This window comes from Gobius niger (genome assembly GCF_951799975.1).
Source record: "Gobius niger genome assembly, chromosome: 23".
NCBI lineage: Eukaryota > Metazoa > Chordata > Actinopteri > Gobiiformes > Gobiidae > Gobius > Gobius niger.
This window is the reverse complement of record NC_136874.1, coordinates 11,075,148-11,090,324: the sequence shown is the minus strand read 5'-3', so window position 1 is coordinate 11,090,324 and position 15,177 is coordinate 11,075,148. Positions and strand designations below refer to the sequence as shown.

Below are 15,177 nucleotides of genomic sequence, written 5' to 3'. Positions count from 1 at the left end.
ACTAAAGCAACCATCTTGTTAAGGAATCTTTGGTCGTCCTCGTTGCTTACAGGAGCCAGGTCGGTGTGGTAGGTCCGGCAGTACGTCTGAGCTCCAAACCAGGTGTTAGACGATGGTACGTAGACATATTTCCCTGTTGCTTTTGTAAGAATCATAAGGAGTAGGATGAATTCGAGGTCTGGACTCTTCACTGCCTTTACGTCTACTGAACCCTCTGCCATATGACTCACGACAATCAGGTCTTCTGACAAGTGTGTGACGCTCACTCTTTAAGTCGCCCCAATACTTTTTTGCATAGGCCATCGACAAAACAACTTCTTTGAATAGGACTGAGCATACTGTATTTGACTTCTGAACAACAATGAACAGATGTGTTTCATGTCAGTTAAGGGGGCTGATGTAGGCTGCTGTCCCGGTCCCAGCGAATAACTGGAATGTAGAATGTTTCTTTTTGCTCTGTTTGAGGCAAGGCGAGTCTTTTCCCCCATAGTTTTTTGGCAATTTTTAACGTGCCTGGTGGACAAGTGAAAAATACCACAACAGAAGCCACAAGTTCCGAAATAAGTTAATCTTAATTATGCACTTCTCTATTTTAAAATTCTTGTGATTATCAGAGAGAGAGCTGTTGTTAAAAGGAAGCCCTTTTGTCTGACGCCTGTAGGACATCATCCCAGGTGTGTGACAGGATCTGCTTTCCATTGTCTCGGTTCATTGGTTCTGGTGAATGGTAGTAAACTTGTACATTTCCCTGAACACTCAAACATCTGTCAATCTTAGTCAAAGCACATGTAAAGCATTTCTTAGAGACCTTCCACGTCTATTCTTTGATTTATTTTTTGTTGCTTTGGGTAAATGAAGATTATGACACAGCTGGCAAAACAAACTTTGCTTTATTCACACAATTTCATCTCACAACAGCACTACAACACACACGTGCAGCCATGAAAACGTGCACAGAAAATAACATCGTCAACACAGCACATCCTCCAATATACATAAGTGTGATGTTTTTAGTTTTTGAAGATTTCTCTGCAGCTTATTGAAGGAGATTCATGTTGTACTCACTGCTGACATAGCGGTCATCATGAACCTCATTCTAATAACAAATTGTGATTTCCTTATTCACCTGCAGTGTCTCACCTTAACACGACATGTCAATGCTGATCCGTTACTGTCCGATTTTAGTAGCAAAGAAAATGCAGCCTCTCACTGCAGTTCCTCGTGTTCCACTCTGTGACGACATCAGCATGGGCCATGATCTCACTCTGATTATATTCATGAGTCCCTGTGACCCGCAAAGCCCCACACCCCACCGCGGGACACTGCGTCTGCTCTCCCCAGGCTTCATATTTGAGAGGCTGCCCGTCCACCCACAGCCAAACTCCGGCTAAAAAGCGCAGGCCGACCCAGACGTGCTCGGTGGCGTTTCCTCGCTTCTGCAGCTCGTTCTGCATCAGCATCATCTCTGTGTCCGAGGCGACGCTGGCCAGGTCTTGGTGGTTCTCCCTGCAGAACTCCAGAGCTTCCTCCCAGGTCTTCCTCTCCCTCACTGCGTGCACTTTGTAGCAGAGAAAGTGGGTCCCCCCTCCAAAGTTTGAATCAGCGTCATGCCACTTGTTGTTTACCAGCTGTCCGAACATTTCACTTGGGCCTGGCTGTCCCTGTTCAGTATCCCAGAAACATGTCGTCACCTCTGCACCTCCGGACCACATCCATTTACTTTTGTCCGCAGTTCTCCAGAGTCCGATCCACATGGTTGCTGCAACTTTTGAAGATTCCATGATAGCTTTTTGAAGGAGCCTCATGTCACGCTCACTGCTGACTGGAGCCAGGTCGGTGTAGTTCTTTCGGCAGTACTCCTGAGCAGCATCCCAACAGAGATTATGTGGAACGTACGTGTACTTGAGCGAACTTGCAGAGATCACAAACAGGGGAACGAGCATGAAGCTTGGAGCCATATCTGCTTGATATGGAAGGACACAGACTCTGCTTAGTATTTTTATGTCCGGATGATGTTAGTATTTGCATAGGTGGGGACAGTTCAGGCCATGCATAGGACATTTGGTTCTTGAATAAACAGCTTTGGGATTACAATAACAACATGAACAAAGAATGACAATATCAACATGTAGCAGGTCGGTGAGGCTCTTCTGGTTACAGTGACCAGTGCATGTGCCCAAGATGCAAAGAGTGGAACCCTCAGTGTCGCCATTCGATGCCACCAAACATTATATGAAAAAGCTTGTGGGCTTTTAACATTAGAATATAAAATGACATAGAAGGGTAGCATTGCTTTATTGCTCTGTATGCAAAGGTACATTTGACTACCAAACCCAACATGAGCTAAACCCACAGCAAACCATATTTTTTACTCTCAAGCTGTTTTTAATAGCACAGAAAATGCAGCTTCTCTGAGCAATCGACCATATTCCACTTTTTAATTTTCCCAACGTGGATCACACTATCCCCACGAGACCCGCTCACCCGCAAAGCCCCGCACCCCACCCGTGGACACTGCGTCTGCTCGTTGGGTCCCCAGGCTTCGTATTCGAGAGGCTGCCCGTCCACCCACAGCCACTCTCCGGCCAGAAAGCGCAGACCCACCCAGACGTGCCCGGTGGCCGTCCCTTGCTTCTGCAGCTCGTTCTGCATCAGCATCATCTCCGTTTCCGAGGCGACGCTGGCCAGGTCTTGGTGGTGCTCCCTGCAGAACTCCAGAGCTTCCTCCCAGGTCTTCGTCTCCCTCACTGCGTGCACCTTGTAGCAGAGAAAGTGTAGGTTGTTTGAAGGAGATGCGGCACTCCACTCCAGGTTATCCAGCAGGCCAAACATATCTGTACTGTCTGGATGCCCGTCACCCCAAAACTCCATGGTCACTCCAGCACCTCCAGACCACATCCACTTCGCATCGGTGGCGTTCCTCATGAGTCCAAACCATATTTTCCTCTGTAGTGAATATGGGAGAGATTTCTGAACAGCTTTTTTGAGAAGCCTCATATCGTAGTAATTGCTGACAGGAGCCAGGTCTGTGTATAGTTTCCGACAATGTTTCTGAGCTTCTACCCAAGTAACCTGATCTTCAACGATCTCGTACTTGAGCGAGCTGACCGACACCACAAACTGTAGCAGAATGAGCATAAGTTCTGGAGCCATGTCTGCGCGTTAATGAAGTACAGTGACTGTGAGGTGTTTTATACCATCAAAATGAGTATTTGCATCGAAGCGTGACGTTCAGTCCGTCTCTCAGGAAAAACGACCATCGAATCAAATATCTTCATTACAAGGTTGGCTGTGTGTAAACCTATACATCTGACTCTTATTCTGATCTAAGCAAATCATTCCAAAAGAACGACACATGCAAAGTAAGTTCCTTCCGCTCATGAGTGCTTTTGCATGTGTATTGAAATACTTAGGAAACTATGAAAAATGAGATCTGGCATATGGCTTTCTACAGGGGCTTCACAGGGATCTTACTTCTAGTTGTGAATGGTGCCTTTCTTTCTCTGTCAGTTTTATGTGATTGAGTTATATTGAGCCCTCATCTGCCATCTCTGTGTCCAATGTGACTCATATTTGTCCAGTCTGAGGCGTAACTTTGTTCATGTTTGTTTTCTCATTCCGCCCTCCCTTTCAATCACTCAAGTTTCATCACATGGTCAGACGTTCATTAGGCAAAACCTTTATAAACGTACAGCCTTGCAGAGTACAGGGATGTCTATGTTCTGTGATTAGAATGTTCAAGTCGATGAGATGAACTGGCTGATATTTATAGACTTTTATTTAAGAGGTCTGCGTTTGTTAAAAAGGCACAGTTACACCGAAAGAAAGGTCTTTATTTTCTGCAGGACTTCTTGGCTTGACTTGACATGATCTGGTTGGGAGGTCTCTGCAGCAGGCAGGAGGTCTAAAGCAGCAAAAATACAAAAAGTTGCAGTTCAGGCAAAAATCTGCCAATAGACTTGACTTTAGGTTGGTAAAAGTGCAAACCTCTGTGTGGACGAACCTGTGATGGAACGGTCCGGCCGTGAGTGCAGGGGAGTCAGAGGTGTTTGGACAGAGCGAGATTCGAGATGGCCAGAGTCACTCCCACCAGCCAAGAACCAAGCCTAGAAATTTAAAAATAAAAAAAAAAGACACAAGAGCGACACATGGCATGCAAACAGCGGATATATGACAATAAAGCCACCCTGCAACACACTCTAGGTTACAGGTTACAATGTCACAAATGCAGCTAAACTCAAGACATAAATAAACGTGCTCCGACAGTGGGGTATTTAAATAAAGCATTTGAAAGAGAACCTGATGTATTTAAACCTCATGTTTGGCTGTCTGTAGTCAATGCAAAGCAGCAGCATCTCCAGACAAGAGAGGCGTGTCCCGCTCCCTGCAAAGTTACAAATCAGGTCTGAGAAGAGATGAGCCGCTCACAGTAAAGAAACATGGTTTTAGAGATATATCTTTCACCACTGATTCTGCCCCTAAAGATTTTAGATACAGGCTACTTTTCTACCAACTACAGTTGATCGCCAATACCTAATAGCAAAGAAAATGCAACTTGTCGTTGCATCTGCGGGTCTCCCACACTTTGACCTCTTCGATGTTACCCACTAAATTTGTTTCCTGATCTGAAGACTGAACCGTAGTTCCGATCACCTTCAGAGCCCCGCAGCGGTTCGCCGGACACTGTGGCTCCTCGCTCGGCCCCCAGGCGTCATAGCCCGGCGGCTGGCCATCGATCCACACCCACCCGTCCCCCAGGTAGCGCAGCCCCACCCAAACGTGTTCGGTAATCTCGCCTCCTTTGCTCAGCTCTTTTCGCATCAGCATCATCTCTGTCTCCGAGGCAACGCTGGCCAAGTCCTTGTGGTTGTTTCGACAGTGTTCGAGCGCTTCTTCCCAGGTCTTCCTTTCTCTTTCAGCATGCACTTGGTAGCAGACATAATGGGCCTCCTCGAATGTTGTTTTGTCTACCCACATGTTGTTCACAAGTGCTCCATAGTTGCAGGCATCACAGTCCTCAAATTCATGCTCATCCCAGAACAACGTTACCACCTTTCCACCTCCAGACCACAGCCAGTTGCTCGAATCGGTGCCGTTCCTCCACAGTCCGATCCAAACACAATCGGCACTATTGATGCCAAGCTGACGGATAAGGTTGATATCGTATTCACCGCTGACAGGAGCAAGATCGGTGTAGTCCTGTTGGCAGCATTTCTGAGCAGTTTCCCATGTTTGGTAAATTTCCTGATAAACGTATTTGCCAAATGTTGGCAAAACAGCGAAGAGCAGCAGAGTGGAAATGCAGTTTAGTGCCATGGTCGTGTCATTGGAGATTTTTCAGAGTAGCACATGGTTTTATGACTCAGTGATTGGTTGTGTTTGCATAGAGATAGAACATTCAGTCCTAACCAAATGACATCAAGTGGACTTAGGCAAAATCAACTTGTAGGAACTTTTTGTGATGTTTACTCAAAACAGACCGGGAGCATCATTCGCCCTCAAATGGTCAAGTTTGAAGCTGATGAGGGAAAACAAGGGGAGAAAAGAACAACTCTTTCACCAACTACCTCTACAGAGAAGATGCTGAATTATGGATGTATTTTCGACCAAATAAAGAAACAAAAATAGGAGCAATGGCCCAAATTTGTACTGCTAATCATCTATCCATCCATCCATTTTCTTCCACTTTTCCATTGCACCAGCCCCTTATGGCTCCTCCTGCAGGTGGTGGGTCCATGGAAGGACAGCCTCATGGTTCTGACCGGGCCTGTTGGTCTCTCATAAGGGGCTTCTGAGCCGCTCTTTGTCTGACCCGTCACCTAGGACCTGTTTGCCATGGGAGACCCTACCAGGGGCACAAAGCCCCCGACAACAGAGCCCCCAGAATCATTCGGGTGCTCAAACCCCTCCACCACGTTAAGGTGGCGGTTCCTGGAGGGGTGTACTGCTAACCATAAGGCTAAAATTATCTTCATGAAACATGCTAATAGTTAGCTTTGAGTGGACAATCTGCTGTGTTAAAACATTCATGACGACTTCATCTATTTTATATTTTATTTTGTTGTAAGCCAACGTAGGAGCAGCAGTCCACCTGTTTTTCGAGAACTTTGCTTGCATTAAAATTGGTAGCAACATGATTGTGTAGGCTCTCAATTGTCCAGGTTTTCCAGATTGAGTTGTCAAAGTTTACAACCAGCTGCATCACAACAATTCCATTTTAAGTTGTAGACACAGTGTGAAATGCACTTCTACACAGCACCAGACCACACAGCTGTTGCCGTAAGAAGTCTGTGGTACAACTCTTGCCTGTGTGTCCTATTTTGTCCATTTAATAAAAGGTTGTTCCCAAATCTGACTTTGAATGGGAAATGAACGTTTTATGGTCTGTGCGTGCTGTGCCGGCCGGCCCCGGCTTAAGTGGAGCACTTCACATACTGATTTTTTGATTTGCCTAAGCTTCACTATCAGCACTGTTTGCATTGTACCAATACCAAATGGATTTGCTTATTCCATCAAATTACAATATTTTTGTATTGTTATATTTGTCATGATTTTAATACTTATTTATGATGATCTTTTTTTACCTTACAGCTCGCACTCCTCCTGGACTGGCCAAAACTCCGCTGTCCGCCCTCGGAGTGAAGCCGCATTCGCACGGCGGATCAGGTCAGTTCAAAATATAGATCCGCCTTTTCCCCATGTTGATTTAACCACTAAACTGTGTTACGTCTGTGTAGTACTGAAGTAGACGTAGTAGTAGTAGTAGTATCACTTTTACATCTAGTGCTTAAAGCTGTTCATTCACCTGCTAATGCTAACGCTAACCTGCTGTGCCCTCCTTTGCCCTTTTCTGATTGGCTGATGGCAGACTCTGAATCTAATGACGGGGAGCAAGGTAAGAATTTCCTTCAGCCAGGCTTTTATGCACGCTCCTGACACATTTGTAGTTCTTTATGTGAAATATAGAACCTATACATCTAAAAGAAAACGTGTGAATGTGGGGGTTGTTTGTTGTTGTTGCAGATTTCCAGGGTGTGGTGGAATCCAGAGCACAACACGTCAACGCCCCCGTCTCCTCTAGAAGTCCCGTGCACCAGACCACTGACGGGTACGGAAAGTACATGATTAACATCCGCGAACTGGGGCTGAAAGCAAGCAGCTGATGAATAATCACAACATATTAAAAGCTTTTCTCAGGATGAATACTCACTGGAGGAGACTCAAAACTTATAACTGTTGACTGAGCAATATGTTTATGTAAGTGTCACTCATACAGGAGTTTTCCAGGCTTGATGCTTAACCTCTTACCACCCGCCTAAACCAAATGCATGCTGTCCTCTTTGGCTATTATATAGGCCTGTGTAGCACCTCATTTGAAAGCTAAGACCTACAAAACTGATCTTTGTCCTCGCGTTTTGTCACCTTTTTTTATGTATTTTTTTTTGTTTTTTGTTTTAATTTTTGTCACATGTTTGTTGAGTTTTTATCACATTTTTGTTGAATTTTTGTCAATTTTTTGTAGAATTTTTGTATTTTTTTGTTGAATTTTTTTCACTTTTTGGTTGAATTTTTGTCACTTTTTGGTTGAATTTTTGTTGAATTTTTGTCACATTTTTGTTGAATTTTTCTCACTTTTTGGTTGAATTTTTGGTGAATTTCTGTCACTTTTTTGTCACTTTTTTGTCACTCTTTGGTTGAGTTTTTGTCACAATTTTGTTGCGTTTACATCCTTGTTTTCTTCTCATTTTTGTGGCTGTTTTGGTGCTTTTTTCCCCAAGAAGCTTTTTGATTAGGGTAAAGTCAAACTGGATGAAATGGGATCCGTTCAGGTGGGAGTTACGAGGTTAAAAAAACTTTTTCGAGCAATATATTATTTGGGTAAGAATGAGGAAAATGGACCCTGCAGAGGTCAGGGTTGAGGCTCCTCTGGATTTCAAACATGTCTAACATCATTTGTCAGTGTTTGCCATGACATTTTTTATTGATTTATTATTTTTAAATGGTACTACAATGTCATGTTTGCAGGAGAAGCCCCGCGCCCTCGTACCCCCACCGCCCTGGTTCTCCCGAGGGCTCCCAGGTGAACATCATGGGCCTGCACACAGTCCCGGGCAGCCCTAACACCCTGCACCGCACCGTGGCCACCAACACTCCCCCCAGCCCCGCGCTGCAGAGACGCCTGGGACAGGGCAGCCCCTCGCTGACCCGACACCAGCCGCCGCCCGTCCCCTCCAGCCCGCTGATCGCTCGGAAGGCGGCGGCCACCACTGCGGGGGTGCCTCCCAGTCCGCTGATGGGCCGCAGACCCACGCCCAGCGGTCACAGCACGCCCGACGACTTGGGCTCTCGCCAGGGCAGCGCGCAGCCGCCGCACACCCCCGCCTTCCCCACGTCCCCGCTGCTGCCCGAGAAGAGACACATGTCGAGCGGGGACGCAGAGCGCACGGACAACAAGAACCTGACGCCCACTCCGGCCAGCGGGGGCAGCACGCCCAACCTGTCCGGGACAAACACACTCCCAGAGATGCCTAAGTCCATATACGGTGAGACAAAGGGATCGCCCAAATGATTTAGCTACCAGTTATTCCACCCATGTCACAGAAGGGCTTTTTCTATATTTCTACTTACAATATTAGTAACTTCTCGTCTTGTCCCAACAGATGGCTACCCCGACATCAAAATGAACGTCAAGTTTGTTCAGGACACGTCTAAGTTTTGGTACAAACCCGACATCTCCAGAGAACAGGGTGAGTGTGGCGTTAACATCCCATCTCTCCAGCTCATTTCAAGTCGTCTTATGCCATGTTTTTCTCTTTTTAAGCGATCAATCTGCTGAAGGACAGGGAGCCCGGCGCCTTCATCATCCGGGACAGCCACTCCTTCCGCGGGGCCTACGGGCTGGCAATGAAGGTGGCCTGCCCCCCTCCCACGGTGCAGCAAAACAAGAAAGGTAAAGCTCCGGAGTCTTTGTCCATTCAGTATGTTACGTTCCGCACGTTGTCATCTTGAATGGTTTTGCAGTTTGCGACATGACGAACGAGCTGGTGAGGCACTTCCTGATTGAGACCAGTCCCAAAGGAGTGCGGCTGAAGGGCTGTCCCAACGAACCCTACTTTGGTGAGTTCATGAGGGACAGTATTCTTTCAAAGTTTAAGCCAACGTTTTATCCATGTTGAGCTGCAAGTTTGGGGAATGCACTTTTACCATGTGGAGAATGGAGACCCCGAACATCATGAGAACTCATGGTTGAAGTCACCAGAGATAAGATAAATCCTGCTGTGAGACATGACTGTGACTTTACCGGGAGTGGGTTCGTCTCCAAATCGTCTCCATGGAGATGTCGAGCAGCAGAATTAGAGTTTAAAATTGGTTAGGTCCTCATCCACATTCATTCTTTGCTTAACCACAGCAAAAAATAGCATTTTCTGTGTCGAGCTGGTCATTGATTTATTGATGGCAACAGAATAGTCCAAAATGTTACACAGTGTGCCTTTAAGGGACACTGCACTGAAACATTAAGCCAGGAGGATTTTAAGACTGGATGAAACCGGATGCTGAGATCATGGACATAAGGACATTTTCACCCAATGAATGATTTCACACTTGAAACCACTGACTAAATGATTCTGACAAGTGCAAACGTGATGAAAGAACACCCAAAGAAACATGTCGGACAACATCAGCCTGTCCTCTCGTGCTCTCACAGATTACAGCGAAATAGCTCGTTTCCATCCTTATTTGCTTAAGACGCATCCATCTTACAAAACCACGTCAGTCCAATATTACCTTCTCTGAGCAATACACTTTAGATGAGAAAGAGTGCTGCCCCCTTCAGGCTATAACTGTACACAACAAACTTCATAGTAATAAATTCTTCCATTCTTCTCTAGCGTCCCATTGTCAGCACTTACAGCTTTGCTCCTGACTTTCTGTTCGCAGGTTGCCTCTCAGCGCTGGTGTACCAGCACTCCATGACCCCTCTGGCTCTGCCCTGTAAGCTCATGATCCCCGCCAAAGGTCAGCACAATCTCAACCGGAGGAAAGGCGACCCCGAGCTCAGGGATAAAAAAAAATCTCAATTCGGTTTGTTTTCACAGATCCAAACGAAGAAGCCCTAGAACTGGCCACGCCGACCGACCCCGTGGTGGAACTTTTGAAGCAAGGAACAGGTACGTCTCTCAGCCGCACATTCACGCTGCGATCATGTTTAAAAGGCGGGACTGAGATGAACAATCTGCCCTTTTTGATTTGCCCACAGTCCAGAAGCCTCCTGAAGAAGCCCACGGTAAGCACTGGTTTGCATTTGATTCTGCTCACAGTTACTAATCATTTTAGAAGAACTGCATGCACGTATTGTGTCATACAGAGGGGCCAGACAGTATCATAGTCCTCTATCCACTCTTGCAACAACATCTCCACTTTAGTTGCTCCAACAGACAAACTTCCTCCTTCCTTTGTTCCTTTAACAAAACTTCATTTCGGCCTTTAAAAGACAGGGGTAAAACTTTCCCCTCCTCCTCCGCCGGCCTGTACTGACAGTGACAGCCTGTGCTCAGGTTAGATTTAGCGGGTCACTCTGCCCTGGCCAGGCGCCCGCCCCCCTCTCCCCCTGCGCCTCGCATGATGGCCTTAACTACCCAGCATCCATCACTGTCAGCAGCACCGGCACCGCCCCGCCCTCACCGACTGTCCCTTTTACCGTCCCCCCTCTCCACAGCCTGCAACGTCCTGTACATCAGCTCGGTGGACATGGAGTCGCTGACGGGCCCCCAGGCCATCGCCAAGGCCCTCACCCAGACCCTGAGCTCCAACCCCCTGCCCACGGCCGCCACGGTCCACTTCCGGGTGTCGGCGCAGGGCATCACGCTCACGGACAGCCAGAGGAAGTGAGGAAGCTGCTGCGACCTGCATTTTGAAGGTGTCAAAGCAAAGTTTGTTTTACGCTTCTCGTGTTTTGTAGGATTTTCTTCAGGAGACATTACCCTCTCAACACGGTCACCTACTGCGACATCGACCCCCAGGACAGAAAGTAAGGCCGCCGCAGAGGCACGTTTGAGGGAATGAAGCCACGGCTCTTCATTTGTGCATGTTTGTGTGTTCACAGATGGGGCAAAGAAGGAGGAGGGTTAGTAAGGTAAGAGCAGAGCAACCAAACCCCAGGTGTTAAAGCTGCATTATGGAACAAACTTGATATTTGTGCGTAATTTACCTTTTTGTGACCGTACGGCTGTATGAGAGGTCCACATGGCGCCTTTACTTTTCATCACAGTGGCCTCTACAACTCTCCAGGACCAACTGTTTTGTAAGTTTACGGGTGAGAGGGTCCGAAAACCTTCCAGAAACTCTAAAAACAATTGATCCTGGAGCATCATAGAGACCACTGGGATGGAAAGTAAAGGTGCAATACTAACCGCTAGGTCACTAAAAGGCCAGATATGCACAAATAAAAAGTTTTGTTTTTCACATAAAGTTCCGTAATGCAGCTTTAAATATGACTTTTAACTGCTTACAGACAAAATACAGATATATAGAAGATTTAGAAAAAGATGTATGTGCAGACAAAAACGTGGGACTAGAAACATTGTGTAACAAGATTAAAACCAAATAATAATCTCACAATATTGACTCTTCATGTTATGTCATGTTGAGCAGTGTGCCTGTACTGTACACAGAGCACCATCTAGAGGCAGCCTCACACATTGCAATTTCCTTCTTTTCTGCAGAACCTTGAGAAATCTGCTCTATGTAACCCACGTGATCTAATCAGCCCAAACTCTTGACATAGAGTTTAGATTAGAATTGTTTCGAGCTTTTCACATTCACAGTATAAATACACCGACCTCTGATGCTCAGTCAGAGAATAAATACTCACTTAGCCACCAGGGCGAAACCTCATTTTAGTACAGTCTGCAAAGATATGTGCGAGACTCTTTACAAACACATAACTGGAGTAATCTGTTAACCCAATAATCAGATCTGATGCATTTATATTCACTTTAGAAATCTGACTATCCAGAAATCTGACTATCCAGAAATCTGACTATCCAGAAATCTAAAACTCCAGGTTTTAAATGAGCCAGAGCATTTTTTCGAGAGCAACCCCACCCTTAAATCTGCTCCACCTGCAAATATATGTATAAAAAAAGTTATATAATAATGTTTTTACTTATTTTCCTGGTTAGTTGTGAAAGATCAGAAAGAAATCAGGTTACATCTTTATCAGATAATGTATATCAGATTGTGTTTACATATCTCTTATAATCTGAGACTCCAGAAATCAGATTATTTTTAGGTTTTTGGTCTCCATGTAAACGTAGCCAATGATTAGTCAAGGAATGACTTAAAGGGGAGTTTTCACGGAAAGCAACTCAAACTGTTCTGATTTTGATTTCCTTGTCTGTGTCCTCAGGCTGTTCGGTTTTGTTGCGAGGAAACAAGGAAGCACAACGGACAACGTGAGCCACCTGTTCGCCGAGCTGGAGCCGCAGCAGCCCGCCGCGGCCATCGTCGACTACGTGACGCGGATGATGAAGCGGTGAAAAGCCTCCGCAGCGGCCATGTTGGAACTCCTCCTCCTCAGTCATTGGTGTGTCTCTCACCGGGGAAGACGATCCTTTTTTTTTTTTTTTTTCTTTCGGAAACAAATTTCTTTTCGTCCCGTCTCTTTTTGCCTTGCTGGTTTTGTCTTGAGTTTTTTATCAGCGGTCGGGGACGGGATTGCGGATCTACGTCGGCGCTAGAGGAAGTGCGGAAGTGCGGGAGCTCGGAATGTGACGGAACGGCGGTCACTTTGAACGCAGGGAAGCGGCTAACCTTTAAGAAGAAGAAGACGCTCGCGGAGAAGGCGACGGAGGGACTAAGTAACGTTGAGAAGAACTTCAGGTTTTCATGTTGTTTGTGTCGACTGACTTAACCAAAGGTAGTTGCAATACAAAGTGCAAGAACGGCGTAGCTATTAAGCCATTACATTTTCTTTCAAAAAGGACAACAAAAAAAAAAATCAAGTTTATTCTTGAAATCGTCTTCAGGAGAAAAAAAAAGAAAAAAAAAGTCGGCCACGGCGGCTTTTAGCATAACAGTGTCTGAAGACCTTATGCATGTTAGCTTGATCTTTAAGCTCGAATCTTCTACCTTCCACTAAAAAGAAAAAAGAAAAAAAAAAAGTCATAGTGAGTGCTCATCTTACTTGGTCTGTGTCGGTAAGGGCTCTGCAGTGACACTTTAGCAGACCATAATGAACACGAAAAAGAAAAAAAAACAACCCAGAAAACTGTCACTTCACTCCTCTCCTGAGCATGTCGCGCGTCCAGGAAACCACAAGATGGCGCCACCCGCTCAGGCATCGGACCCACCTTTTTCTCCTTGACTCTTTCGCCATCTGAAACACACTGGAAAGTCACCTCACGCCTGGACCTATGCACTGTTTTTTTGCATGTTGTCCCCTTCAATCTTGCACCGCCCCCCCTTTCCCTTTTCCCTCTTCTTATCTCCATAGCGACATCCAAACGCCGTCACCGAAGACATTCTTTCTGTGTCCTACAGAAGAACAAAAAAACAAAACAAAAAAAAGGAGAGAAAAAAAAAGTCGTCTAGAGGTTGTATGACTTGTCGAAGAGACTGCATGAAAACTATTTTGTACTAGAGACACCCATCGTCGAAGTAGTGAGGCTCATTTCGGGGCGACGTCCGACGCCGTAGGAATCCATTTTAATAAGAAAAAAAAAACACACACACACTGTGCGCTAATGCCTGTCCGTTTGAAACCTTCACTCACAATAAGCTAAGGAAAATTGCTATCATTGTACATAGATATAACTACTTTGAAAGATGACATAGCGGAAAAAAAGTATTTATTTTTGTTGCTTTCGGTCCCTCATGGTTGCTCATATACATATATTGTACAGTCTAGATGAAGAACCTTAAATGGGCGAGACAATATAGAAAAACTTATTTTGGCTAATGATTTCAAAGTCTGACGATTTTGAAATGTGTTTGAATATGGTGTACATTACTTTGTACATGTGTATGTTTGTTCTTTTTCTTTGTTCGTTTCTTTTGTTTGTTTTTTTCGGCTCGTCATGGTTTTCGTTCCTCTTTTTTTCTTTCTCCTCGAGGTAGGGCATGAATGGGGTAGAAGCCGAAACAATGGCTGAAAAAAAACGGCTGAAACGCATGGACGGGTTTTGTTTTTGTTGTTGAACGGAACTCCGAAAAAAATAAAGAAGATTCAACAGTAGCTGGTAGGTGTTTTAGGATTTAACGAAGAAGAAAAGAAGAAGAAGAAGAAGAAAAAAAAAGGGAATTTTCAGCAGCCAACCTCCGATGCAATATGAAGAAAAAAAAAAACACAGTATGCAACCATGACAGTTAACGGTTCATTTGCCAAAGACTTAACCATCTATGCTAACCGGCTACATGTTTATCGTTTCTTTTTTTCTTCTGTTTCCAGGACGCAATACATGGCTTTTTACTCCATCCATTTTGCAAAGCGGGAAACATTTGCCAAAATTTCGACGCTGCTGCTCTGTTTTCTCCTACCCTCTTTTTATTTATTCTTTATTTATTCTTTCAAAAGAACAAATCGTTTATCTGCTAGTTTTGCCGTTTAGGAATGGGCGAGTGTTTGGTGGCACTTCATTGAAAGCAAAGAGGTACGATTTGAGAGTTCATGAGAGGGGAATGAAAGACATGTATGATAAAAAAAAAAAAAAAAGGTTGTCCATATTTCCCATCTTGCATTGTACCTGTTGCTTTGAATCAAGGGTTACCGGTCGCTGGAGCGAGGTCCTCAAGTCAAGATGGGTTGAATGTGCGACTTTGGATGTACCGAAGGCTCTGCGGTTTAGTTTGCGCTTATCATTTTCATTATATTGTCATGGCTTACCTGTTCCTAAGGAGAAAAAACATTAAAGCAATACAAATCAACTCGGGCTGGTCTTTTATTGTTTGGACACAAGCAATTTCTCCAATGAATTTAAAAAAAAAAAGGGATACGATTTTGATGATGGAAGCGGCGTCATGCAAGGGGGGGTGGCCCAGAGAAAGGGGTGGAGGAGGGTCGTAGCACGGCTGGGAAACGGCTGAGTGATTGACCAGGGATCTTAAAAAGGGGATCCTGAGCGATGAGCGGCTGGAGCAGGGATGAGCAGCAGCAGTAATTGGCTGTCGTGAAGGTGC

The 15,177-nt window shown here is 45.3% G+C and overlaps 1 protein-coding gene across 1 annotated transcript in view; it reads left to right on the top strand.

Annotated features, from left to right (window-relative positions):
* tns1a (tensin 1a) overlaps positions 1 to 13,261 on the top strand; it is a 130,619-nt gene extending 117,358 nt beyond the window's left edge. The window contains 14 exon segments of the mRNA XM_079581436.1: positions 6,592 to 6,666; positions 6,869 to 6,895; positions 7,024 to 7,108; positions 8,029 to 8,543; positions 8,661 to 8,747; positions 8,822 to 8,950; positions 9,022 to 9,117; positions 9,940 to 10,017; positions 10,098 to 10,169; positions 10,259 to 10,285; positions 10,718 to 10,886; positions 10,961 to 11,029; positions 11,105 to 11,134; positions 12,410 to 13,261. Of these exon segments, the coding sequence (XP_079437562.1) occupies positions 6,592 to 6,666; positions 6,869 to 6,895; positions 7,024 to 7,108; positions 8,029 to 8,543; positions 8,661 to 8,747; positions 8,822 to 8,950; positions 9,022 to 9,117; positions 9,940 to 10,017; positions 10,098 to 10,169; positions 10,259 to 10,285; positions 10,718 to 10,886; positions 10,961 to 11,029; positions 11,105 to 11,134; positions 12,410 to 12,539 (1,589 nt within the window). The 3' untranslated portion in view covers positions 12,540 to 13,261.
* The last annotated feature ends 1,916 nt before the right edge of the window (positions 13,262 to 15,177 follow it).